General features: G+C 41.6%; 1 protein-coding gene and 1 long non-coding RNA gene across 3 annotated transcripts in view; one reads left to right on the plus strand and one right to left on the minus strand.

Moving 5' to 3' along the window:
* Positions 1–3338, plus strand: part of LOC120314173 — a 91324-nt gene extending 87986 nt beyond the window's left edge. For both annotated transcript variants that reach the window (XR_005558358.1, XR_005558357.1), the window contains exon 3: positions 2989–3338. This is a non-coding gene — a long non-coding RNA (uncharacterized LOC120314173). The remainder of the gene's footprint in view (positions 1–2988) is intronic.
* Positions 3339–20349: 17011 nt separating this feature from the next.
* The window catches only part of OBI1 (ORC ubiquitin ligase 1), a 38002-nt gene continuing 31528 nt past the window's right edge, over positions 20350–26823 (minus strand). Inside the window, exon 6 of the mRNA XM_039356984.1 lies at positions 20350–22795. Within this exon, the coding sequence (XP_039212918.1) occupies positions 21235–22795 (1561 nt within the window). The 3' untranslated portion in view covers positions 20350–21234. The remainder of the gene's footprint in view (positions 22796–26823) is intronic.

Consider the following 26823-nt stretch of genomic DNA (forward strand, 5'->3'; position numbering starts at 1 on the left):
AAAAATCTGGAAGGAGCGAGGTGATGCTTCAGTCCTAAAGCGACCCTGATTTCCACCACCACCGCCACCCCCCCCCGTTTCAATCAGAGCGGAGAGAGGGAGGGAGGGAGAAAAGTGGGGTGGGAGAGAGAGAGAGAGGGAGGGAGAGAGAGAGAGAGAGTAGAAGGACAGGAAGGAGGCGGGAGGGGGGGGGAGAGGGAGAGGAAGAGGGAAGAGGGAGGGAGGGATAGAGAGAGAGAGAGGAAGGAGGGAGGAGGAGGGGAGAGGGAAAGGGAGAGGGAGATGGAGGGAGGGGGGAGAGAGAGAGGACAGGGAGGAGGGAGGGAGGGGAGAGGGAGAGAGAGAGAAGAGAAGGACGGGAGAGTGGAGGAGGGGAGAGGGAGAGAGAGAGAGAAGGACAGGTAGGAGGGAGGGGAGGAGGGGAGGAGGGAGAGGGAGGGAGGGGAGGAGAGGGAGGGAGGGGAGGGGAGAGAGAGAGAGAAGCGGATACATGGAGGAGGGGAGGAGTAGAGAGGAGAGGAAGGGGAGGGAGAGGAGAGGGGAGAGGAGAGAGAAGAGAAGGAGAGGGAGAGGAAGAGGGAGAGGGGAGGGGAGAGAGGAGAGGGGGAAGAGGGAGAGAGAGAGAGGAGACAGGAGGAGGAGGGAGGGGAGGGAGAGGGAGGGGGGAGAGGGGGAGAGAGAGAGAGAAGGACGGGAGGTGGGAGGGAGGGGAGAGGGGACGAAGGGCAGGGAGGGAGGGAGGAGAGAGACAGGGAGGAGGGGAGGGAGGGAGAGAGAGAGAGAAGGATAGGGACTGTAGGAGGAGGAGGGGAGGAGGCGAGGCAGAGGGAGAGGAGGGACTGGGGAGAGAAGAGAGGAAGGGAGGAGGGAGGAGGGGGAGAGGGAGAGAGAGAGAGGAAGGGAGAGGGAGGGAGGGGGGATAGAGAGAGAGGAGAGAGGGAGCAGGGGGGAGGGGGGAGGGAGAAGAGGAGGAGGGAGAGGGAGAGAGAGAGAAGGACAGGGAGGAGGGAGGAGGGGAGAGGGAAGACGAGAGAGATTGGAGGACAGGAGTAGGAGAGGAGGTGAGAGGGCGAGGAAGAGGGAGATGGAGGGAGGGGATAGAGGGAGAGTGGAATGACCGTTGAGGAGGGGAGATAAGAGGAGGGAGGGAGGGGAGAGAGAGAGAGAGAGAATGACAGGGAGGAGGGGAGAGAGAGATTGAGAGAGAGAAGGACAGGGAGGAGGGAGGGAGGGGAGAGGGAGAGAGAGAGAAGGACAGGGAGGAGGGGAGAGAGAGATTGAGAGAGAGAAGGACAGGGAGGAGGGAGGGAGGGGAGAGGGAGAGAGAGAGAAGGACAGGGAGGAGGGGAGAGAGAGATTGAGAGAGAGAAGGACAGGGAGGGAGGGGAGAGGGAGAGAGAGAGAAGGACAGGGAGGAGGGGAGAGAGAGATTGAGAGAGAGAAGGACAGGGAGGGAGGGGAGAGGGAGAGAGAGAGAGAGGACAGGGAGGAGGGAGGGAGGGAGGGGAGAGGGAGAGGGAGAGGGAGGGAGGGGAAAGAGAGTGAGAGACGGGCGAAATAGTTGCCTTGTCATGTAACGCATTGTGCTGATTTATGATAAAATTTTAACGAAAGCATGCATATTTTAACAGCCTTTAATCACCGCATGAAAATTTAATTCATGAACTGCAGCACGTTTAAATAAAATGGAGCATTAATTCATTAGGGCTAATTAATTTGTTAAAGGATTTTTGGGTGGGGCGTGTGCGTGTGCGTGGGAGGGGAGGCAAGGTTAAGGTAGAAAGAAAATCTTTATGTTGGTTTCCTGGCTTAATCCCCCAGGTTCCCTTCCCGGTAAATACATATACAGTAAAGTCTGGCTGTTTGGTAGTGAAACTAAAAAAAAAAAAAAAAGGAAAGAAAAGAAAAGTGAACGTGATAACAGCAGGGGACCTCTCGGAAAAGAACTCAAATGCAACTTCGGTTCCAGCCTTCTGGATCAGTTCCGCTTTGATCTTGCTCCTCTCTTTCTCGCCTCCTCGGTCCTCGCCAGCCTCATGCACAGGTATATTTGCCACACCTTCATAGAACATAGAAAAATTGTAAGGGACTTTGGAGATCTTCTAGACCTGCCTTCTACTTGAAGAGACCATTCCAGACCGGTTGTCCAATCTCTTTTTTCATAAGCCGGCAATAATAATAATAATAATAATAATAATAATAATAATAATAATAATAATAATAATGTTGGAAGGGACCTTGGAGGTCATCTAGTCCAACCCCTGCTCAGGCAGGAAACCCTATACCATTTCAGACAAATGGCTGTCCAGTCTCTTCTTAAAAACTTCCAGTGTTGGAGCATTCACAGCTTCTGGAGGCAAATTGTCCCACTGGTTAATTGTTCTGTCAGGAAGTTTCTCCTTAGTTCTAGGTTGCTTCTCTCCTTGGTTAGTTTCCACCCGTTGCTTCTTGTCTTGCCCTCAGGCGCCTTGGAAAATAACTTGACTCCCTCTTCTTTGTGGCAACGATTGGTATTTGGAAATATCCATTTTGAGAGAATATTAACTTTTTATTCCATACAGTTCATCTGAGACTGATCAGATCTGCTCCCTCCGGCTTGCAGTTAATCGGATGCTTTCAAAATGACTCTTTACAAATAATTTTTAGTATCCAATTTGAAGTAATGTTAGGACCGCAAAGTGTTGACAGGGTTGCACGGTGGCTCTTCCTGATTTAAGCAACCCTTTGAGATTGTAGGAAAGGGACACAGCAAGGAAATTTATGAGTTTTGACTACTGCAAGCAACTGCCTTGTTTAAAGAGCAGGCATACACGTATGTGTGACTGCTCAGAATTATATCCATTGGAATTCAGTGACATGCACGTATGTTAGAGCAGACTTACATCTTAAATCTCTCGCTTAAGTATAGGATGGGAGCAGTTGGCAAAGGGGTATTTGGTGGTGGTGGAGAAACCATTGCTTATAAAATCTATTTCTTTGTTTGCACAGGTCTTTCTGGAACAAATGTAAACCATTTGCAAAGCTGACCTCTGAAGGATTTCCCTGAATAATCCCGGAATAGTTTTGATAATGGAGTTGCACTGTGATAACACTCGTGTCTCTTCCCAAGGAACCTGGGAAGAATGAAAAACGATTGGTAACCAAATTCTTCAAAATCTGCTCAAACTTACCTACTACCCCCCCAAAAAAATTGAAGGGGGAGTGAGGACCTGACAAAGTGACAGAAACTCGGCACAAATGTATGGAGGCATTGCACTCTGAAATTTTTACAAACCTTTTACTGAACAACACTTCTCTGGTTCCTGCAGTGTTTCTCAACCTTGACAATTTTAAGGCATGTGGACTTCAACTCCCAGAATTCCACAGCCAGCATTGCTGGCTGTGGAATTCTGGGAGTTGAAATCCATATGCCTTAAAATTGTCAAGGTTGAGAAACACTGAGGCATGCTTAAGAAACTGGATTGCAGGATATTTTAATTCGTACTGTGGATATTCTTAAGAGCTATTCCTGGAAATGCTTTCAGATATTGAAGGTAGCTTTGTTTGCTCACTGGTGAAAAAATCCAAGGACCCAAACACGTTTCCAGATAAAATGTTACTGAGGTTTTGAGTTCTTTGGATTTTTTTTTTTTAAGAGGGGTAAAGAATGGCAGAGGAGTGTATTATTTGGGATGATTACTTCAGTAAACCAGATTATAAAGATTGCATTTTGTTACTTGCTGCAGATGGGAGAAAAAACAAACAAACACCTGATCTATGATTGTTATTTTGATGTACTTCAAACTGCATACTTTCCCATATCTTACAAGGACTTCAATATTTTGTAATGGTTGTTGCTGCTGAGCTGTAATCTATGGATGAAACAAATAAATATTGATTGGCTGAATTCTGGCTCATGTGTTATTGTTCCCAGCAATAGTAGATGACAGATGGATGTACATAAGGCAATTGGACACCTAATGTGTTTTCAAAAAAAAAAAAAAAAACCCTTTCAAAGTCATTGCTATGTATGCCAGATCACTCAGGGGAAAAAAAAAAAGGTCAAAAAAAGAGAATCTAACTCAACACTCTTGTTGATGCAGCCTACATCTGACAATTTTTCAGTTCTATATCACCAGAAAATGTGGTTCTGGATTTTTTTGTTGGGAGTGGAATTTGGATTTAACAATGCATTTCCGAAGTTCACTCAGAATTAATTCATATGGAAGGCCCTCTATGAATTCTCTTTGCAAAACTATTCTCAGTTCAGTTCTCAGTATTTTAGTTAACATTAAAAAAAAAAAAAAACCCGAAAGACAACCAACTGGAGAAGACATTTTGGAGAAATGCTGTTTGTTGATATAACAAACAAGCTTTTTACTTTTATATGATATCATATAAAAGTAAAAAGCTGGGGTTCCCTGTTATTACCTTATTCTACGACATCAAAAGGAATTAGAAGCCAATGCTTTTGTTTTCTTTTCCACCTTTACCCTACACTTTTCTTTTTCCCCCTTTTCCCTCCCTTATTTCACCCTTATTCTCATTTAGTTTTTTGTATCTCTGTATTTTATATTTTCATAAAGTAATAAATTTTTTAAAGCATTAATACCACCAGCTTCAGACTGGAAGCAGCCATTTGAAGTCAGAAAATGGCGGCCTTTGATATTTTCCTTCATGATAGAGGCGTCCTTGATGCTCCCTGATCTAGGTTGTTTTCTTGCAGGCATTTCATTACCCAAACTAGGTAAAATCCTCAGTGTTTACCTGTAAGATTATCATAACGGCCAGACATGATGGGACTTACGATTCAGCAACACGTGGAGAGTTCCAGGTTCCTCATATGTGGAAAACAAATAAATTTGCCACTAATATCTGTGTGATATACAAATAGTTCTTCATTTAGTGGCTATTCAACGGCACTGAAAAAAGTGATTTATGACCATTTTTCACACTTATGCTAGCATTGCAGCATTCCCATTTTCCAAGATGGTGGCATCTTGTTTGGCTGCAACTGGCTTTTGTATACATTCGAACTAGACAGTGATGTTTCTCTGTGTCATATTATGTGTCGGTATGTGGGTATATGCATAATGGGTTTGGGGTTGTTTTTTGGGAGAGCTGAAGGCAACACAGTTTCATTTTAACGTATGCTGATTAGCAAACATTTAAAGCGAGTCCCTTGGACTGCAAGGCGTTCAAACCGGTCAGTCCTAGAAGAGATCAACCCTGACTGCTCTTTAGAAGGCCAGATCCTGAAGTTGAAACTCAAATACTTTGGCCACCTAATGAGAAGGAAGGACTCACTGGAGAAGGGCCTAATGCTGGGAAAGATTGAGGGCAATAGAAGAAGGGGACGACAGAGAATGAGATGGCTGGATGGAGTCACTGAAGCAGTAGGTGTGAACTTAAATGGACTCCAGAAGATGGTAGAGGACAGGAAGACTTGGAGGAACGTTGTCCATGGGGTCGCGATGGGTCAGACACGACTTCGCAATTAACAACAACAACAACAACAAAGTGACAATGAAGTTTGTATTCTGTACTTCTATGGTCGTGTGATCAAAATTCAGATGTTTGGTAACTGATTCATATTCATGGAGGCTACTGTGTTCTGGGGTCCTGTGGACATGTTTTTGCCCAAAAAAATTTATAATATTTTATTATTTTTTTTATTTTTACAAATCATAAGTGCTTAGTAAGCAACGTATTGTCTGGGTCTATTTTTTACTTAAATAATACAGATTAAATTCCTAATCTCTACCCCTTTTTTTCCACCCAATGATAAACTAATCCCATATTTGAAGTTATTCTATATCTTCTTTCCTTTGTTTTCTTGATCATCTCTTCTCCAGGTAGTATTTCTTCATTTTTCCAATGCTAAGCAAATACAATTCTTACTGCTGTTAATACATACAATATTAAGTATATACTTTCTCATCTTATTTTTTCTAATATTGTACCTAGTGAAAAACTGGTAGGGAAGAAATCTGGATCACGTTTTTCCAATCTTCTGACCAGCAGTCAATGGGAGAAGCCAGATTCACTTAACAACCAGGTGTATAACTTAACAACTGCAGTGAATCATTTTCTCCAAATATTCTCTAAAGCACCTGAAGGCAGGACAAGAAGCAACGGATGGAAACTAATCAAGGAGAGAAGCAACCTAGAACTAAGGAGAAACTTCCTGACAGTTAGAATAATTAACCAGTGGAACAACCTGCCCCCAGAAGCAGTAAATGCTCCAACACTGGAAGTTTTTAAGAAGAAACTGGACAGTCATTTGTCCAAAATGGTGTAGGGTTTCCTGCCTGAGCAGGGGGTTGGACTAGATAACTCCAAGGTCCCTTCCAACTTTATTATTATTATTATTATTATTATTATTATTATTATTGATCATTGCACAGTCAGTCAGATGTTCAGACTGGATTTGGCATTTTGTCTACCTATCGAGTCCTTACCCAGAACCTGGGAAAGGCAGATGTGGATGTTTGATGGTATTACAGATATCGTCGCAGGATGGAAGCAGTTCCTAGTAAGGCTGCCTTTTGCAATTGACTAATAGCAAATTTGTCAATGCCAATGATGTTCAAGTGGTGCTCCAGCTGTTTTGGGATTGCACCCAAGGAGCCTATTACTATTGGTACTACCCTTGTTTGCTTTTGCCACAGTCTTTCTATTTCTATTTGTAGGTCTTTGTATTTTGTTATCTTCTCCAGTTCTTTCTCGTCTATTCTGCTGTCTCCAGGCACTGCCACATCCACTATCCAGACTTTTTTGTCTTTCTTATCGACAATTGTTTAAGTCTGGAGTGTTATGTTGCAGGTGCTTGTCTGTTTGAATTCTGAAGTCCCAGAGCAGTTTAATTTTATCATTTTCTATGACTTTTTCTATTTTATGATCCCACCAGTTTTTGCTTACAGGCAAATGATATTATTTGTTGTTGTTGTTGTTGTTGTTGTTGTTGTTGTTGTTGTTATTATTTAACAATTGTGTCAAGAAAACGCATACAATGGGGCAAAACTCAACAACTATCTCATTTAGCAACAGAAGTTTCAGGCTCAGCTCTGATTGTTAAGTCAAGGACTGCCTGTATTTTAGTAGCAAACCTTTTTGTTCTGGAAAATGAAAATTGGGCAAGAGTTGAACATTTAAGGACATTGTCTTGAAATGTGCAAAGGGAGCTCATGCTGCAACCTTTTGTAACTTGTTTTTTAAGGGTAAGTGGAGAATAATTCTAAACGTGAAATCATCTTAAATGCTGTTTCAATGGAATAAGAAAATTAGATGGTGGTTGTTGAAGACCATTTTAAATTTTTTTCTTGTCTTGGGCATTTTGAATTACGCAACATCGGTATGTCTAAACAAAATGGATAAGAGGTGGGAAAAGTACGCCAGTGCTACAAAGAAATAAAACAGTTTAAAAAAAAAAATCTGAAGCGTTTCTGCCACGGCTACTAAATCTTTGTGTAAGGATCGGCTAAATATTAGGCACTTTTGAGATCGTAAATTCATTCATTATTTAATTTTCCTTGGCCAGAGGGCTACCGCTTCATGCTTTAGTCATGTGCTGGAACTCCCATTCGAAGAAATGCATAGAGTCAAGGGAAAGAAGGATGGGGCCAGGACAAAAAGCTAAGTTTGATTTAACACTTGAGAACCTTTTTTCTGCTCTAGACAATGGTTAACATGCAGTATTGCAGGCAAACTCTGCCCGCAGACTAGAGTTTGATCCTGACAGGCTTAAGGTCGACTCAGCCTTCCATCCTTCTGAGGTCAGTAAAATGAGGAGCCTGATTGTTTATATGGTGACACTGTAAACAGCTCAGAGAGTGCTGCAAAGCGTTATTAGGGTGTATATAAGTCTAAGTGCTGTTGCTATTATTGTCCTGTCCTGGATGTCAAAACACATCATACCAAGGATGGACAAAGGAGTTTTGTCCGTCAAACAGGAACCATTCAAGCTTTGTTGCAGGCAGGACCTCTGATACTATACATGTCAAAGACCCTCTGCACTCTAGAGCAGGGGTGAGCAATTATGGCTTTCTACTCCCAGAATTCTGGGAGTTATAAAGGGACACAGTTGCAGTCCGTAGCTATGAGGTCTGCAGGATGATCCCTTGCTTCCTGATCGTCTGGGACTCTCACTTCTGTAGTATTTGTTTACATGTAAAAATCACATAACTAGGCCCACAGAGTCTTTCCCAAGCAGGCATTCAAAACATATTATGAGCCACATTGTTTGAAATGGAAAGAAAGTCCATACCTGTGTTTTCCTGAAAATAAGACCAGGTCATATATTAATTTTTGCTCCAAAAGACATATTAGGGCTTATTTTCTGGTTAGGTCTTATATTCAGGGAAATACAGTACTAAATGTGTCTGTCTGGTTGAAGATCTTAACTGGGGCTTATTTGGGGGGTGGGGGTTTATATTATGAGCATCTTGGGAAATCAAGCTAGGGCTTATTTTCCAGTTGGGTCTTATTTTCAGGGAAACACGGTAGTTTAGTGGTACTTTGCCAAAACATTGAAGGCTGGGTACCTCCTGCCTCAAAATATATGAAGCCGTTTCCAGGCAATTGCTTTGTGCATAGAACATGGTAAACCCATGGCTGGTGTACTTATGGGTTATTTAATTTACCACATTTTCTGGCCATACATAGTTTGTTTGTTGGTTGGTTGGTTGGTTGGTTAGTTGGTTAGTTGTTTGTTTTTTTGGTTGGTTAGTTAGTTAGTTAGTTAGTTAGATAGTTGGTTGGTTGGTTGGTTGGTTAGCCACCCACCTCGCCATGATATTAGCCATAACTTAATCACACAGACTGGGTTTCCACAATGGACAAGGACAAATTTGTAGCTAGTTAGCGATTCAGTGTGTGGTTAAAATGCAAGCCCATTGTACACACATATTAGATTAGACAACATAGCATGGAAAATTAAAATGTCGCTTGGGTGCAGCTTGACTCCTGATGGACTTAACCACGACACTCTTGGTAATGTAATATAAAATGATGGCGATGCTTTCTTTGTGGATTTTTCTGCCCAACCTCTCAAGGTAATCTACAGCTCTGAGGTTTCCTGTTGGTCTCCTACCCGACTTTGAGTCAAGCCTTATCCTGCTTAGCTTTTTTTGAAACTTTTTTGAGATCAGTGAAGGGCTGCTGCTTGTTGAAGCACTTTCCTATTTTTATATGAAAATTACTTCAAAGGTTGCCTACATTTTGGTCATCTCCTTTCATGTGTCAGTCACAAATGGGAATATGTGATGATAGGAAAGTCTTAGTTTAATCTTGTGTAACAACACTGGAAATCTGACTGTTTCCTGATAAATGTCTACATTCAAAATCTGGATGGAAATCAGCAGGGTCTAGGAAATTAATGCTGTGGCTGCATTTTATTGTTCACAGTGGAGAAAAGAAAGAATACCCAGAACTTCTGAAAGCAAGCCATTCCACTGGTTAACTGTGCTCATGGTTAGGAAGTTTCTCCTTAATTCCAGGTTGCTTCCCTCCTTGAATAGTTTCCATCCATTGTTTCTTTTCCTGCCCTCTGGTGCTTTGGAGAATAGGTTGACCCCCTCTTCCTTGTGGCAGCCCCTCAAATATTGGAGCACTGCTGTTATGTCACCCCTAGTCCTTTTCTCTAGACTAGCCATACCCAATTCCTCCAACCGTTCTTCATATGTTTTAATCTCCAAGTCCTTAATCTGCTTAGCTGTTCTTCTCTACAATCTTTCCAAAGTCTCAACCTCTTTTTTATAATGTGGTAACCAAAACTGGATGTAGTATTCCAGATGTGGTCCAACTAAGGTTTTATATAAGGGTACTAATACTTCGTGTGATCTTGACTCTATCTCTCTGTTTATGCAAGCAAGGATTGCATTAGTTTTTTTTTTTTTTTGGCTCATAGTTACGTAAGTGATTGTCCACTAGGACTCCAAGATCCTTCTCACAGTTATAGCTATTTGAGTCAAGTTTCACCTAATTTGTACTTGTACCTTTGGTTTTATAACTACATTTATTTATACTTTATAATTGTACATTTGGTTTTACATAAACTGCAGCTTAATAGAACCCAGTTGTTTTGGAGAGCAACTTCAATAATCCTAAAACATAAACTGTGCTGCTTAAGATTTCTGGAGATGTGATCAAGAACATTGGGGGGGGGCATCCCCAGGTTGCCTTCCCTTGCCCTACACTGTTGGGATGATTAAGTGCAATCACTCCCAGAAGGCAGATAGGATTGCCTGCAGTTGAGTTAGCTAGATTCAAAGTAGGGCAATGCAGATTTTTGGATTCCCCGAAGTAGAAAAGTAGACACATTTCTATCATGTAGCCAAGGCAGTCCTGCTTTTGTAGTATTTCAATACACATTGAGTTTTGTGTGTGCAAATCTCCTGCTATTAAATATTTAAACAATGAGGAACAGAGATGAACGTGAGGCATGCAGTGTGCCCTTGAGTAGCTCATGAAAGAGAAAGAGCTGCATCTAAAGAAGATATGTTAATACTGCAACTTCTGTTTATCTAACCTTTTGCGCACCTGGGTGACAAGGTCGTGTTTACCCAGAGAGATGCATTTACTACCTAGTTGCTGTCTGAAAACAAAGCACGGCATCAAATACGGTTTTGCATGCATCTCCAGGTAGGGCTGGAAAAACCTCTACCTGGAGTGCTGGCAAAAGGTAGTCAGGCAATGGGGTAAAATACACTGTATGGACCAATGATGTGAAGATTTCGTAATTTAAGGGTTAGGATAGGAGTATCACACAGAGGGACAAAGAGGCAATCTTTCTCGAGAGCCAGTTTGGTGTAGAGGTTAAGGTGCTGGTCTGGAAACCAGGAGTCTGTGGGTTCTAATCCTGCCTTAGACATGAAAGCTGAATAGGTGACCTTGGGCCAGTAACTCTCTCTTAGCCCTACCCACCTCAAAGGGATGTTGTGGGGAAAATAGGAGGAGGAAGGAGTATTAGGTATGTTTGCTGCCTTGAATATTTGAGGGGCTGCCACAAAGAAGAGAGGGCCAGCCTATTTTCCAAAGCACCAGAAGGCAAGACAAGAAACAATGGATGGAAACCCATCAAGGAGAAAGCAACATGGAATTAAGGAGAAATTTCCTAATAGCGAGAACAATTAACCAGTAGAACGGTTTGCCTTCAGAAGTTGTGAGTGCTCCATCACTGGAGGCTTTTAAGAAGAGACTGGACATCCATTTGTCTGGAATGGTTAAGGGCTGGGGTAGAGAACCTTGGCTCTTTTATGACTTGTGGACTTCAATACCCAGAATTCCTGAATCCAGCCATGCTGACTCAGGAATTCTGGGAGTTGAAGTCCACGAGTCATAAAAGAGCCAAGGTTCCCTACTCCTGGTTTTGGGTCTCCTCCTTGAGCACGGGGTTGAACTAGAAGGCCTCCAAGGTCCCTTTCAACTCTATTGTTCTGTATTCTGTAGGTCAGGTGTCAATACTGCTTACATTGGATGTTCTTGCTTTGACAACATATGGAGATGCAGCCTTTTTCTTTCTTATGCTTTACTCTTAGAATTAGATGATACTGGGGGAGGAATGTGATGGGAGTTAGTCAGACATACAATATTGTAATAGGAGATGATAAGGCATGGCGGGATGAAGAACTGGGCGGAAAGCCAGCATTTCAAACTAATTGGAGAATGTGATTTATGACTGTTAGTTGTAGGAGGGAATTGTCCTTTGATCGATGTGCTGAGGGGAGGGGAAGTCAGATTTTGGCTTCGACTATGTATGTGCGGAAGCTATGCTGCTCGAATAAAGATTCTTTAAGGTAAATAATGCCTCAAACTTCTTTGAAGAGTTTCATCTGTTGGAACCATGACATCAGGAAGCAGAATTTGATAGGCCTATTTGATGTTGCTAGATGGCAACAAAGAGTATTTCTTTACTGCTACTCAGGGTCATCCGGACCTTGGCAGCCTAAATACAGGAGCCCTTCATTGTGAGGGCTTTTTTTTTTTTTTTAGTTTCCAAACACTGTAGAAAGAGTTGGGCAAATATCACAAAAGACTTAGAAATTCAATTGAAAACGGCACACTTCAGAGTAACAGAGATCCTGGAATGTGAAGTTCACCAAAGTCTTAACATTAGAGTTGTGAAGAATTTTACTTTGATGGAGGTTCAGCTGATGTGCCTATACAGGTAGTCCTCAGCTTACAACAGTTCATTTAGTGACCGTTCAAAGTTATAACGGTGCTGAAAAAAGGCACTTATGACCGTTTTTCACACTTACGACCACTGTGGCGTCCCCACGGTTACGTGATCAAAATTGGCACCTGACTCACATTTATGACAATTGCAGTGTCCCGGGTTCACGTGATCCTCTTTTGTGACCCTCTGACAAGCAAAGTCAAGGGCGAAGCCAGCTTCACTTAACAACCATATTACTAAGTTAACAATTGCAAACAATTTGTTTAACAATTGGGCAAGAAAGGTCATAAAATGGGGCAAAACTCAACAAAGGTTTCATTTAGCAACATAAATTTGGGGCTCAGTTACGGTTGTTAAGTCAAGGACTGTCTGTATTCTGACCTCATGAGAATGCGGGCTTGAAATCTCACCAACTGGCCCATTTTAAAGACGTATCAGTTCAAGGTTTATTTAACGTCCAAAGTAAGCTTGTGGGTTTATAGCCAATGCAAGGCGGGGGGGGGGGGAGTTTGATTCACACTACAGGAGAAACACAAATCTTGTCAGCTGCAGGTTGCTTCAGAGGAGGAAATGGTGGTGGAATGGTAAAATGGCAAACATGATAAATAAAAAAGAAATGGTAGCTTAGCTGGGAATCACATCTCAATAAAAGGATGTCTAGTTCAGGGGTAGGGAACCTTGGCTCTTTTATGACTCATGGACTTCAACTCCCAGAATTCCTAAGCCAGCATGGCTCAGCATGGAAACCTCCCCATTTCTCCTCAGCATGGCTGGCTCAGGAATTCTGGGAGTTGAAGTCCACGAGTCATAAAAGAGCCTAGGTTGCCTACCCCTGGTCTACTTTATACAGACAGCTTTGGGATCCCTTTGGATCAGGTTGCACCTGGCTTGGGCTAAGCACCAAGGGATCTGAAGATGAGATGGCTGTGATGTGGTCACAGTCATTACTATAAAAAGGATAATTTGTTTAACAGGGCAAATCAGTGAGATTGAATAACAGGCAGACTAACAAGCATTTGGAGACAGAACAAGCTGCCCTTCACTCTTTCTTCAAGTAACTGAAGGCAGGACGAGAAGCTACGGATGGAAACTAATCAAGGAGAGAAGCAACCTAGAACTAAGGAGAAACTTCCTGACAGTGAGAACAATTAACCAGTGGAACAACCTGCCTCCAGAAGCGGTGAATGCTCCAACCTGGAATTTTTTAAGAGACTGGACAGCCATTTGTCCGAAATGGTATAGGGTTTCCTGCCTGAGCAGGGGGTTGGACTAGATGACTTCCAAAGTCCCTTCCAACTTTATTATTATTATTAGTATTAGTATTAGTAGTATTATTAGTATTAGTATTATTAGTAGTATTACTTTTTTCATGATGAGATAATCACCTGGGACAGCTTGATGATGATGATGATGATGATAGCCATTCAGCTATGTCTGACTTTCGACAATTCTACGGGCCAGGTTTCTCCACATTTTTCAATCTTGTGCTGCTCCTTTGAGTTTTTCTATGCTCTGGTTGGGTGTCAGCTTTGATGGTTTCCAGATGCCATGTTCTTTTGTGGCTTGGTTTCCTTTTACTGCTAACTCTTCCAAACACAATGGCTGTCTCCAGTGAATTCCCTTGCATAACATGGCCAAAAGAAGTGAAATGGCAGTTTTGTGAGTTTTCCTTCCAGTAACACATCTGGTATTATGAGCTCCAGGATTTGCTTCTTGGTCACCTTTGCTGTCCAAAGAGTACTCAGGAGCCTTCCCCAGTCGATTGTCTTCGTGTCTTGCTTTTTTAAGGTCCAACTTTCTCAACCGTAGGCAGCTAAGGCAGTGGTTCTCAACCTTTTTAATGCCACGACCCCCAACCGGTCGTAAGTCAAGGACTACTCAACTGGTGCAGCACCGTTTGCAGAATGGGACTTTTGGCGGGCTCAGCAGGGCAGAGACAGCCTGGACAATTCCTATTGGCTTTTGAAAGCCAATAGAATTAGACTCTATTCAAGAGAGTCTATTCTATTGGCTTTCAAAAGCCAATAGAATAAAAGGAAGTAGCACAGCTAAGGAAAAGGGGGAAAAAATGGCGGACTGCTTTGTTTGGCGACCCCCATGAAATGGTCGTTCGACCCCAAATGGGGTCCCAACCCACAGGTTGAGAACCACTGAGCTAAGGGGACACACAATAGAGTGGACTAACCTACATTTGGTTGCCAGGCTGATGTCCTTGTTGTTCCATATTCATCTCGTGTTCATCATGGTTGTGCGACCTTGTGCAATCCAGCCATTTTATTTCTGGGCTGCATTAACCCTCTGAACAATCTACACTTTCCTAGGAGGGTGATATTTTCCATGCATTTGATCTAGCAATACTTTTATACTTCTAATTGAAGCTTAAGTGTGTTGTATTTCCTCCATGGCACAATATACTAACAGACCTCTTTTGTTTACTTCCATGAAACAAATAAACTGACAACATATGGCCAGTTTCAGTATTTCAGTGGTAGAATCTGGGCATGTCTCACAATACATGATTTTAGGGGTTCTCAGCAACTGGCAGGTGCCACCTCAGATCTAAGCCATCATGTTGTTTGCTTGGTTTGGCTCAGCATGCTCCGCCAGACTAGCTGCTGCGATTTGAAAAACATGGTTTATTGCACCTCATGCGAACAATCAGCTTCTTGAACTTTGGAATGCCACCACAGTCAGACTGGGTAAAACTGGGCTAGTGGTTGAAAAAAGGATCTACATTTTATTTGTTCCAGCACAACATTTTCTGCTCAGAGTAGCATCGGTTCATCTCATCTGGTCAGAAAAACTATCTTCTGTTTCGACACTGTTTTGAATTAGCCACGGCAATGCATATGTGCGCTTAACAAAATAAGAAGGCCTTGTCACAAACATCTTTAAAAAAAAATGCAAGCTTTCAGCTTTAAACCTGAGCTATAGGTGAAAGTCTAACCCAGTGTTTCTCAACCTTGACAATTTTAAGGCATGTGGACTTCAACTCCCAGAATTCCACAGCCAGCATAGCTGGCTGTGGAATTCTGGGAGTTGAAGTCCACATGCCTTAAAATTGTCAAGGTTGAGAAACACTGGTCTAACCTATGATGCATTATATTTGTTCTCACGTCATTCCACTTTGCCTCAGTTTTCTATATGCCATTTGAGAATAAAACTGTCCCATTTTGGTAGCGGAACCAAGACAGAACCTAAATTGGATTTAAAAGAATTGACTTCCAATTCAATGGATTTAATTATGATTATCTTCATTTACCCCAACCTGGCTTATTTGGGCTGATCTTGAAAAAGCAAACAGGGTATCAGGTCTGCCATCTTCAGCTTCTTCGCTTTGCTGGCATAAAACATAGGGGGAGGGAAGAAGGAATTTTGGATAGTAAAGTTCAAGCATGAGAATGGGAAGACAAATGGCAGGAGAGGAAACACATTGACAAGAATCAGAGATGCCGTGGTCGTGTAAAAATATAAAAACTTTTTGGATTAAGATATGGTGGAATATTCAAAGAATTTTTAGAAGGAGGGTAAAATTTACCCCACAATTGTTCTTGTTAGGTATTGTTACTGATTGTGATACTAAGGAGATTATATTGATGTTAAATTTAATTACAGCCGCAAGGTTGTTAGTAGGGCAATGTTGGAAGAAGGAATCTTTGCCTACTTTGCAAGAGTGGTTTCTTAAAGTTTCTTATTTGGCGGAAATGGCAAAGATTTCGGCTTTCTTGAAGGATCAATCGCAAGAGAAGTATTTTGCGGTATGGAAAAAATGGATAGATTTTATACAACATAAGTTGGATATAAAAAATATTATTTAGTTTTTCAATAACATATATAAAATTTAATATTTTATAGACTGTACTCTTTTTTTCTTTTATTTTTTATTTTTATTGTATTTTCTTATATTTCTTTTCTTTTTTCCTTTCTTTTTTATTTTTTTTTCTTCTTAATATTTATGTTTTTTACACATATATTATTGTTAATCATTTTATAAGTTGTTTACGTAATGTATTTAGACTTATTTATGGTTTATAATTTTTTTTTAAGATTTTTTGAAGAAATTTCAATTAAGCCTATATTCAGCTCTGGGAAGGTTGGGGGAGGGAATGGGAGGGTCGGGGAGGGTTGGGCAGGATTATTTTTGTAAAATTTTAAAAATTTTCAATAAATAAAAAAAAAAGAATCAGAGACGCCAATCCGGAATAAGTGAGCCTCCAAGGACACCTGGCTCGAGAACAGAATACGAAACTACATTAAGAGGCGCCCAGCATCAAAGCGGTTCCCTCTAAAACAGACATGTCAAATTCGCGACGTCACATGACGTTGCGCAATGTATCAGAGCTTTTTCACCATTGCCAACAATGGGGTGGGCGCGGCTCTGGTATGATGAAACCGGCCGGCGGCCCGGCAGTTTGACACCCTGCTCTAAAATATCAAAATGGCCTTCTATTGCACATTGATGGACTGGTCAGGGAGGGAAGGCCAGGGAAAGGGGGAAAAGTGTAACCTTTGCACAGGAATACTCAGATCTAGTTTCACTTTCGCTGCAGCCACTCAACTTTAGTAAAAGAACTTTATCACTTCAACCAAATGGAGTCGAGGGTCTTTCTTTCCTAGAGATCAAAGTTGGGGCAGGTCTGACACAGGGTGAGTACTTGGGATTCAGTTAGATCAGTGGTTCTCAACCTTTTTAATGCCGCGACCTCCAACCGGTCGTAAGTCGAGGACTACTCAACAGGTCGTAAGTCGAGGACTACTCAACTGGTGCAGCACCGTTTGCAGAATGGGACTTTTGGCGGGCTCAGCAGGGCAGAGACAGCCTGGACAATTCCTATTGGCTTTTGAAAGCCAATAGAATTAGACTCTATTCAAGAGAGTCTATTCTATTGGCTTTCAAAAGCCAATAGAATAAAAGGGAGTAGCACAGCTAAGGAAAAGGGGAAAAAAATGGCAGACTGCATTGTTTGGCGACCCCCGTGAAATGGTCGTTCGACCCCAAATGGGGTCCTGACCCACAGGTTGAGAACCACTGAGTTAGATTGACAGAAAGACCATCTTTTAAAAAAAGCATCAACCTTTTTTTTTTAAAAAAAAAGGATTGGTAAAAGTGAACAAACATCAAGTAGTCATGAGGAGCTGAACAATAGTAAAGGGAGAGTTCACCTTTTTTCGCTAGTTGATCCTACTAAAAATTACAATTTAGTATCAAGTTTTAGAAGGTGCTTGAATCACATGCAACCCGTATAGTATTATTGTACATTAAGTTTTTTGGATATAAAGGTCATCCATAAATGTGGAATTTAACTGTCTGATGTTCATTATCGTAGGACGATTAATATATGTAACCACTGAGTGTGCATATCCAGATTGAATACCTGTGGATTTTGCTATGCAAAGCAGTTGACTTTCTACCTGGGCGAGGCCCCATAATTAATATTTTGAACTGAAAATGACCAAGGCTCACTAGAACTGCTACTGAGGCACATCATCTACTTGGAAGATAAATGCCATATAAATAAAACTGAAACCCAATTTGTAACCTAAATTATTGTTTATTCAAGGGTAATTTGTTCTGATCTTATTCTCCAGTACACAAGCATTAACTGATTGATGCTGAACTCATAAAAAGCTTTAATTACTCCACTTCAAGTGGAACTTTCCTTTTTAATAACTAGGAAGCATTCATTAAACTGTAACATTGTGACACTCCCTCCAATATCCTAAAGTAAACAGGATTGATATTATGCTTCTTTGCAAGTCTGATAATCAATTCAAAATTCAGAGGTATCCGTGACTTTTCTGATAATTTCTATAACTGATAAAAGTTGCACTCATAACCAGAAATTTTATAGACCATTATTAAGCCAGAAATATTTTAAGATTTTGATCCATGTTGATGTATACTAAGTCTGTTAATCTTAAAAGTGCCACATTATCTATTATTGGAATATAAAAATAAGAAATTTACCTGAGATTTTTTTCATTAGTCATAGATAGCTCAGATTGGAAAAGAAGCATAACGTTGATGCTCTTTATTTTAGGATGGGCTAAAACCCATCTTTTAAGTAGAAAACCATCAATTTTCTTAGCAAAAATGAAGCACCTTAAGTCTGAATAAATAAAAGACTATCATGAAGATCCTTGCTTCCTTTCTGGTGAGTTTCTAAAAAGTCTGTTTTCTTCCCTTTTTTTTAACCACTAAATATAATAGACAGTGACTAGAAACCTTATGCCAGCAACTGGCTTACGTGTCTCAATTTAACTAGGATGCCATTATTTCTTATGCTTAGGAATACGAGAAGGGAAAGCTAGTATATGACCTATTTCACAGAAGTGACAAATTTGACAAGTAACTGCATTAGCCTGTTGCAACAAGTACGGCAGTTTGCACTGACAGGGAGGATGAAATAAGATCACCCCATATTTAGGATTTTGGATTTCCTTCTTTAAAATCCATTCTGATAATCCAGTTTTTCTTAAGTCCTGTAGTTGAATGCGATTTTGCCCTTGGCTGCTACCACTCTCAAGTTGGGAAGGTCTTTCTGACAAAGTTAGCAACCTTGCAAAATTATGTGCTTTGCTCCATCAGTCACAAATAACGCCCTGATGAAATGTGGGGGAAAGCACACAGGGTAATGAAAAGAACCTCATATGTTATAAAACCAGCTGCTAGCTTGGAAGATATTCTGTTTTCTCTAAAGTGACTTCCTCAAAAATTCAGCCTCACTGTTAATCATCTTCAGTTGAGGTTTCCTTCACTTCAGTGCATTCTTCTTTGTTCTTCTATAACAGTGGTTCTCAACCTGTGGGTTGGGACCCCATTTGGGGTTGAACGACCATTTCACGGGGGTCACCAAACAATGCAGTCCGCCATTTTTTCCCCCTTTTCCTTAGCTGTGCTACTCCCTTTTATTCTATTGGCTTTTGAAAGTCAATAGAATAGACTCTCTTGAATAGAGTCTAATTCTATTGGCTTTCAAAAGCCAATAGGAATTGTCCAGGCTGTCTCTGCCCTGCTGAGCCTGCCAAACGTCCCATTCTGCAAACGGTGCTGCACCAGTTGAGTAGTCCTCGACTTACGACCGGTTGAGTAGTCCTCGACTTACAACCGGTTGGAGGTCGCGGCATTAAAAAGGTTGAGAACCACTGTTCTATAAAGATCCTTCCTATCGTTTCTGGAATCTCCTTTTCAATCTCAGCTTTTGACCAAATACCTTAAACCTTTTTTAGAGTTATCAACATCAACCAAGATAGTTGCAGCACTGTTAGTCCAGAATGGCTGCCCAAATGTTTAGGTAGACTGACATGGTGTTCCATTCTTTTACTTCCCCGGTGAGTTTAAGAGATGGTTTGTTACTTATGAACACCTCCAGCAACGCATGTCCTTCTGGTTTCAGGAGATAAGATCGTATTTATTCTTTGAGGATGCATTCTATATAACTCTGCTCACGCTGGTGAGCATTTTTTTTGCTATTCCATATTTATTTGCTATTGGTCTAATTAAATCTATGCAACCTTAATCCGATATGGTTAATGCTCTTTTCCAGGTTTGCCCATAAAAGACCCATAATTTTATGGGACAACATGATGTCATTACCAATGTTTTACTTTCTGTATCTGACAAAGAATTTGTCTGCTGATTTACACAAAGTAATCAATTTCCACTAAAAAGAACAACTTTTGATTTGAGGGCACTAATGTACTGTATATTCAGCAACAATTCTACCACATTCAGTAAAGATGTTATTCTTCTTCACAAACATCTCATCTCGTCACCTAAAATATCCAAGATTTTGTACAGCATAGTTCAAAAATCCCCGCACCTATTTGGATTAACCTAAAGTCTTAACTTGGTCTGCAAATATTGTGCTAGTCTATTGAAAATAAAAAAGGATACAACCATTTGTGTTTATCTGATGCCTGACAGTGGAATTTTCTGATAATGATCCAAATATGGGCCTGTCCCATCCAGATTCTGATCCATTGTTTGAAATTATAGATAATATATATTTACATATATCCAGAATGTCAGCTAATACAGCTCAATCAACTATACTTGTATTACCTTACTTTAACAAAAAGTGTGCACGCTCCTATCAGAAAACAAACTAATGAAAATTCAGAAAGGATTTCTAATTATACAAGTTCACAATCCTTTTCTGCGTTAATTGAATACTCGAAGCAACATCAAATGGTTACGGTGCTTGTGACTTTTTTTTTCTTTATTCACTCCACATAGAAAATCATGCAGTATTAATGTAAAACAGTACAGTATTCATGTAAAATGCACATTCGGTAAACAAGCCATTAGCATACCAACCCATTTTTTATGAACTACACAGACACAAATCACGTACTCTTGTACAACAATGGAGCACCGGGGAAGTGGGAGGGAGGAGGAGGAGAGAATTAAAAGCAGTGTTTTAACCAAATTTCCTTAAAAAAAAAAAAAAAAAACTGGATTCTCCAACTGAAGCAAACTGACATTTCCCCCCAAACTAAAGACTTGTCAAAGAAAGGTGTTAACAGCTACACATTAAAAGCTATAATTCAGCACAGAGATAGACTGACTCATGCAGCTAAGGAACAGGCAAACATTTTTATTCTCAGCCTGGACTAGGCAATAGTTGTCATCAGTGTTGCCTAAGAAAACCAGCTAAAAAGCTGTCCACAGATGCCTTTACCTATAGAAAGTCTGGTTTCAATGCTGAACCATTTTGAAGATCTGTCACACTCAGTAACTGGACATATAAAGAGCAGAGGACATTCATACAACCTAAACTTTAAAAATAACCCAAGATATCAAAACTTGAAGAGCGCCTCTTAATGAAGAGCTTTATACTTGAGACACAGAGAGAATATTCAAGCTCCATCACTCAGATTTTCAAATAATGGACAGACTGAGATCAAAGGAGGCCTCGTGAAGAATATCCTGTAGACATAAAGTGGAGAGTGAGAATGTGAAGAGTTTCCACATTGGCACTATATATATATATACATATAGTGCTTTTGGCACTATATAGATATATATATATATAGCGCTTTAAAAAAACAAAACAAAAAAAAGAAGACATAACAAATCAGTTCTTGGTGGTTTTTGATGGACTTGCACTGGACAGGCTGCTCTGAATTTTCCTTTTGGCCGATGAATGGATGCTTTTGGCTTTTCTGTCGGGTACGAACGATGAAGACCAAGGAGACTGGAGTTGGTTTTGGAGGTTTTGAAGCTCAGGAGCCATCTTAAAGAGGGAGGAGCCCAGTTTATGCTCGTCAAAAGGTCCTTGAGAGCTGTTGAAAGGAAAGCTTGGGGAAAGCTCTCGCTGGAATAAGAAGCTCTGAGGCTTTATTTCACTCGTTTCAGAAGTCCGGCTTGCAAACAGCGGGAAAGACTCCGCAGTTTCTAGTGAAGATGGAGAAAGGATGGAAAAAGTCGCAAATTTCCACTCGTTTCCCTCTTCTGAAGGATCCCTGCTGAGAGGGCTCTTCAGAGGACGCGGCTCTTTCCTTTCCTTTTCGTTCTTACCGTTTTCGGTTAAGTGATCGGGACACTGGGTCGTCTTGCAAGAATTATCCAGGTCAGAAGAAGATCTGGAGGTGTAATAGGGGCTCTTGCTGTTGTCCGACTCCGACATCATGGAATCCAGCTCAGAAATCTTATCGAGGTAAGCCGCGTCCATAGACGCCTCGCTAGATGTCCTGGTGCGATTCATTTCGGAAGAACGAACCGCGTGCAGTTTTTTCAGCACGCCCAGATTATGGCTTTTTTCACTTGATTTGGATAAAGACTCTGCAGAGTCACTGGTGGCCGTGTTGGGCTCTGAGCCTTCAAAGTCCAAGTTCTCGCCGTAATGTGGCTGGCACCTGTTCCAAAAGTCTGGTTTGTCTGAAGAGAAGCAACCTTCCTTGTGTTCGCCACTCTCGCAACTGCTGACGCTGTGCTCTGGGGAGTCTTTGTTACAGTCGTCGGAAGCCTCTCCGAAATCCTCAAATTCCAATTTCCTTAGGAAGGTTGATGGCTCGCTTGAGGTTTCCTCTTTCGCCGCAGGGTCGTCCTTATTATTGGGAGTGTTTAACTGCAAGCAACTGAGAGACAACGGAGTGCACGGATCCGGAAGATCGTAGAGTTCTTCTTTATAGGGTGCACAGTCCTCAATTTTATCCCAGGCTGCCTCCGAACAAGTATCCATGTCAGAGCTGCCAATATCCAAAAGACCCTCTTGAGAGCTTCGGAAAAGAGATGTATCTCTTCCAGCAGTTCCTGGGGTAACCGGATCATCCGAACAAGCCTGGCTAGTTGAATTTAAGCAGATATCATTGCTGGTCCCTAAAAGTCCTGCTGGCTCCTCAAGATCGCTAGGGCTATGACTCGCACATAAACAAGTTGGATCTATGGCTTCTTGAGGGCTTGGGGAAGCCTTGCTGGGGGGACTTTCACAGTCTTTATCCTCCATGGAGGCGGCAGTTACATTTTCCGGGCTTGTGCTTTTCCTCTGGTCCCATTCCCGCTTCATCTGTGCGATCTGTGACTCCAGATCTTCTATATAGGCATCGCTCCTTTCCAACGCCTTCTTAAGACGGTTCGTTTCCTGCTCACATTGCTCCAGCCTGGTTTGAAGGGCTGCCATGGTGAACCTCCCTAACCTGCAAACAAGCAAGCAAACAAACAAATAAATGAGCAGAAAGGATCCAACAAAAATGAAAGGAACACTGATGCAACACCGACAAAACTATGGTCAACGCAATTTCCTAGAGGTCGTGTCAGAAGAAAAGGAACAGGGGGTAGATCATCTAGAGAACACGCTGCAGGCAACAGTTCACTTAGTGACTGCTCGGAGTCACAAGGGCACAGGAAAAAGTGACTTACGGCCATTTTTCACACTTAGGACCACGGCAGCATCTCCAGGGTCACATGATCAAAAATCAAGATGCTTGGCAACTGGCTTATATTTATGATGGTCACAGTGTCCTGGGGTCATGTGATCCCCTTTTGATGCCTTCTGACAAGCATCATCTGGGGAAGCCAGATTCACTTAACAATCGGTGGTTCACTTAACAAATGTGGCAAGAAAAGTTGTGAAGTGGGGCAAAAACTCACTTAACAAATGTCTCACTTAGCAGCGTAAATTTTGGAGCTCAGCTGTGGTCGTTAGTTGAGGACTACCTGTATTTACTTCGGAACCCAGCCTAAATCACAGACAACCCCATTCCATTTATTGGGAAATAAAGAAACAAGAGGCTTAGTAACAGATAGGTAACTAATCATTTTTCTCTGCAAATTAAGAGGCATTTCTAAATCTTTCCAAAATTTGGTACAGAGATTCTGATCATGGAACCTAACTCCACAGAGGTGCGACACAAAATTTTCCCTGGTGGACTGTGTCATTAAACTATAGGGTGTTGTCCATCCTAGCACCAGATCTTGCAGAACACAAACGCAAGCAATTCTCCTATCTCCTTCAATCACAACACGTCGAACTATTTCCACGGTTTCAATTAAATTTCTCTTCTTGAACAAATCAATACAGTTACACATTTGTCACTGGTATGGTTCAGTAGATACTATTTGACACACACACAAACACACACATCTCACTTCAATGTAGTGAGGAGGAACCTAGTCCCTTAATTTAAGATAGACCAACTACACACTACATCCTGGACTCAAGAAGACCTGTAAGAACAACTGGATGTGCAGCCAACATTTGAGGCTGGATTGTTACTGCCATTCTCTCCCTTAAAGAGCTGATATGAAGCATAAGATCATGGATAAACTTGCTATAGTCAACCCTCATGACTGTTTTCTGTCCATCTCTCTCCCTCTCTCTCTTTCTATCTCCATATATAGTATATCACATCAGTGACATTCAGCACCATTAAACTTCTATCTATCTGTCTGTCTGTCTGTCTGTCTGTCTGTCTGTCTGTCTGTCTGTCTCAGTGGTTCTCAACCTTTCTAATGCCGTGACCCCATAATACAGTTCCCCATGTTGTGGTGACCCCCAACCACTTATACATCACCGGGTGCCAGGGGCATGGCCAAGGAAAAGGGGGGAAAAATGGCGGACAGCCTTGTTTGGCGACCCCCGTGAAATGGTCGTTCGACCCCAAATGGGGTCCCGACCCACAGGTTGAGAATCACTGATCTATCCATATCTATCTATCTATCTATCTATCTATCTATCTATCTATCTATCTATCTATCTATCTATCTATCATCTCAGCTTTGTATTATAAAAGGGAGCAGAGAATACTTTTCTAAAAAAAAAAAAAGGTCTAGAGAAGAAAATGAAACCATTAGCAGTACAAAGGCAATAACCAGCAGATTAATCTTTTAGGGATTGGTCCTATCCTTTCAACTCAAATATGCATGAAGAATTATCCCCTAAAACAATGGCAGAGATTTATGATAACATTTGAACAGCGGTCCACATCTTGAAATATTTACATTCAATCATTCTTACAGCCCAGCCGCATTTTACAATATACATTTCATCCACAATGTCACCTTGTCACATATAAAAATGCCAATATGAAATTCAGTAATTGTCACCATCCTTTAGAATGGCTTGATTTTCTTTCTTTCTTTCTTTCTTTCTTTCTTTCTTTCTTTCTTTCTTTCTTTCTTTCTTTCTTTCTTAAAAGGAGGACTCATTTGGAGGCTCACAATTATACACTGCTCTGATGAACAGCTCTTGGTCAGTCTCTACAGGGCTGAAACTGTTAAAAGAAAATTCCGTGTATATCTTCTGCTAAGAAAGAAAGACAGAAAGACAGAAAGAAAGAGAAAAAGAAAGAGAGAGAGAGAGAGAGAAAGAGGGGGGAGGGAGGGAGGAAGGAAGAGAAAGAGAGAAAGGAAGGAAGGAAGGAAGAAAGAGAAAGAAAGAAAGAGAGAGAGAGAAGAAGGGAAGGAGGGAGGAAGGAAGAGAAAGAGAGGAAGGAAGGAAGAAAGAAAGAGAAAGAAAGAAAGAAAGAGAGAGGGGGAAGGGAGGGAGGAAGGAAGAGAAAGAGAGAAAGGAAGGAAGGAAAGAAAGAAGGAAGAAAGAAAGAAAGAGAGAGAGGGAGGGAAGGAGGAAGGAAGGAAGAGAAAGAGAGAGAGGAAGGAAGGAAGGAAGGAAGGAAGAAAGGAAGAAAGTGGCTGTTCAAAGGTACAACGTCAGTGAAAAAAAGTGACATGACTATTTTTCACATTTACAGTTTATACAGATAACAAGCTGAGATTAGGAGCATTCCCTTTAAGAGAGTGCTCCTAATCTCAGCTCATTATTTGTATAAAAGATACCTGGGAGCCAGAACTCTTGTTGATTGATAGAGGATCAAATACTTATTTCACTCATTAAAATACAAATCGATTTATAACTTTTTGAAATGCGTTTTTCTGGATTTTTTGTTGTTATTCTGTCTCTCACTGTTAAAATAAACCTACCATTAAAATTATAGATTGATCATTTCTTTGTCAGTGGGCCAACGTACAAAGTCAGCAGGGGATCAAATATTTTTCCCTCACTCTGTGTGTGTGTGTGTGTGTGTGTGTGTGTGTGTGTGTGTGTGTGTTTACCTCAAGGTAACTCTTTCCTTACTTTAACGCCAACATCTTTGAGGGAAAAAAAGCAAGTGCTTGAAGCGAGCAATATTTTAATAAGGATTCAGGGAACTTCTTGATTGTTTTACTTCATGCTATCATTTTATTTTTATTTTAAAGTTTCTCTACTGCAACAGGCTAGGGCATTTACATTGAGGCTCCCAAATTTCAGAGGCTCTAGATGCCCAAATTGAGCCCAAACGTTGGCTTGTTCTCTACTGATCAAGAGAGTAAGATTAGAAGAACTAGGTCAAAACTACTGGGAAACTGATTTTAGATAACATTAGGAGCATCTTCCTGAGGCTGGAAGCTCTTTTGAAAAATTGGAAGTTACTGCTGTGGCGAGATCACAGATACTGGTGGGATTTGAGAAGCATCTGGGAGCTACAGTTTAAGGTGCCCTAGCTCTGTGGTTCTCAACGTTTGTGTGACGGCGACCCCCGTCACACAAATGTTATGCGCATGCGCGGCGCCACGCGCATGGGGGCACTGCCCCATGCGCAGTGCGCATGCACGGTGCCCCTATGCACGGCGCCCCCATGTGTGGTGCGCATGCGCGGCACCCCATGCACAATGCGCATGCGGGGGCGGCCCCATGCATGGCGCGCATGTGCGGGGCGGCCCCCTGAGGGGAGAAAATGGCGGATTGCCGCCTTTGGCGACCCCCGAAAAATGGTCGATCGACCCCAAATGGGGTCGCGACCCATAGGTTGAGAACCGCTGCCCTAGCTGAATCTGATTAAATATCCTTTACTGAGCGCACAAATGATGTTCTCCATGGTCCCTCCCGATATTATGAACTGAGATCAAGGCTAATCTTCATTAAAGAGTCCACTTGAGTGAAGAACCAGAAAGATCTTCTACTTCTACTTTAATGTTCTGGTTATGGGATTCTCTCTCAAGGAAGACTTGATCCTGAATTCTTCACTCAATTTATGGGTGTTACGCTGTTCCCTTTCCTGACCTTAGTTATTTCCCTCAGTTTGTTTCCTATATGCTTACAATCACAGTTTGTAGACGAGTAAAATTACAAACTGCACATCTAGTACGAAAGGACAAATGGCAGAAACATCCAGCCTTGTGGTATATC

The sequence above is a fragment of the Crotalus tigris genome, unplaced genomic scaffold, assembly GCF_016545835.1.
Source record: "Crotalus tigris isolate CLP2741 ecotype Arizona unplaced genomic scaffold, ASM1654583v1 scf7180000018856.1329670, whole genome shotgun sequence".
NCBI classification, from domain to species: domain Eukaryota; kingdom Metazoa; phylum Chordata; class Lepidosauria; order Squamata; family Viperidae; genus Crotalus; species Crotalus tigris.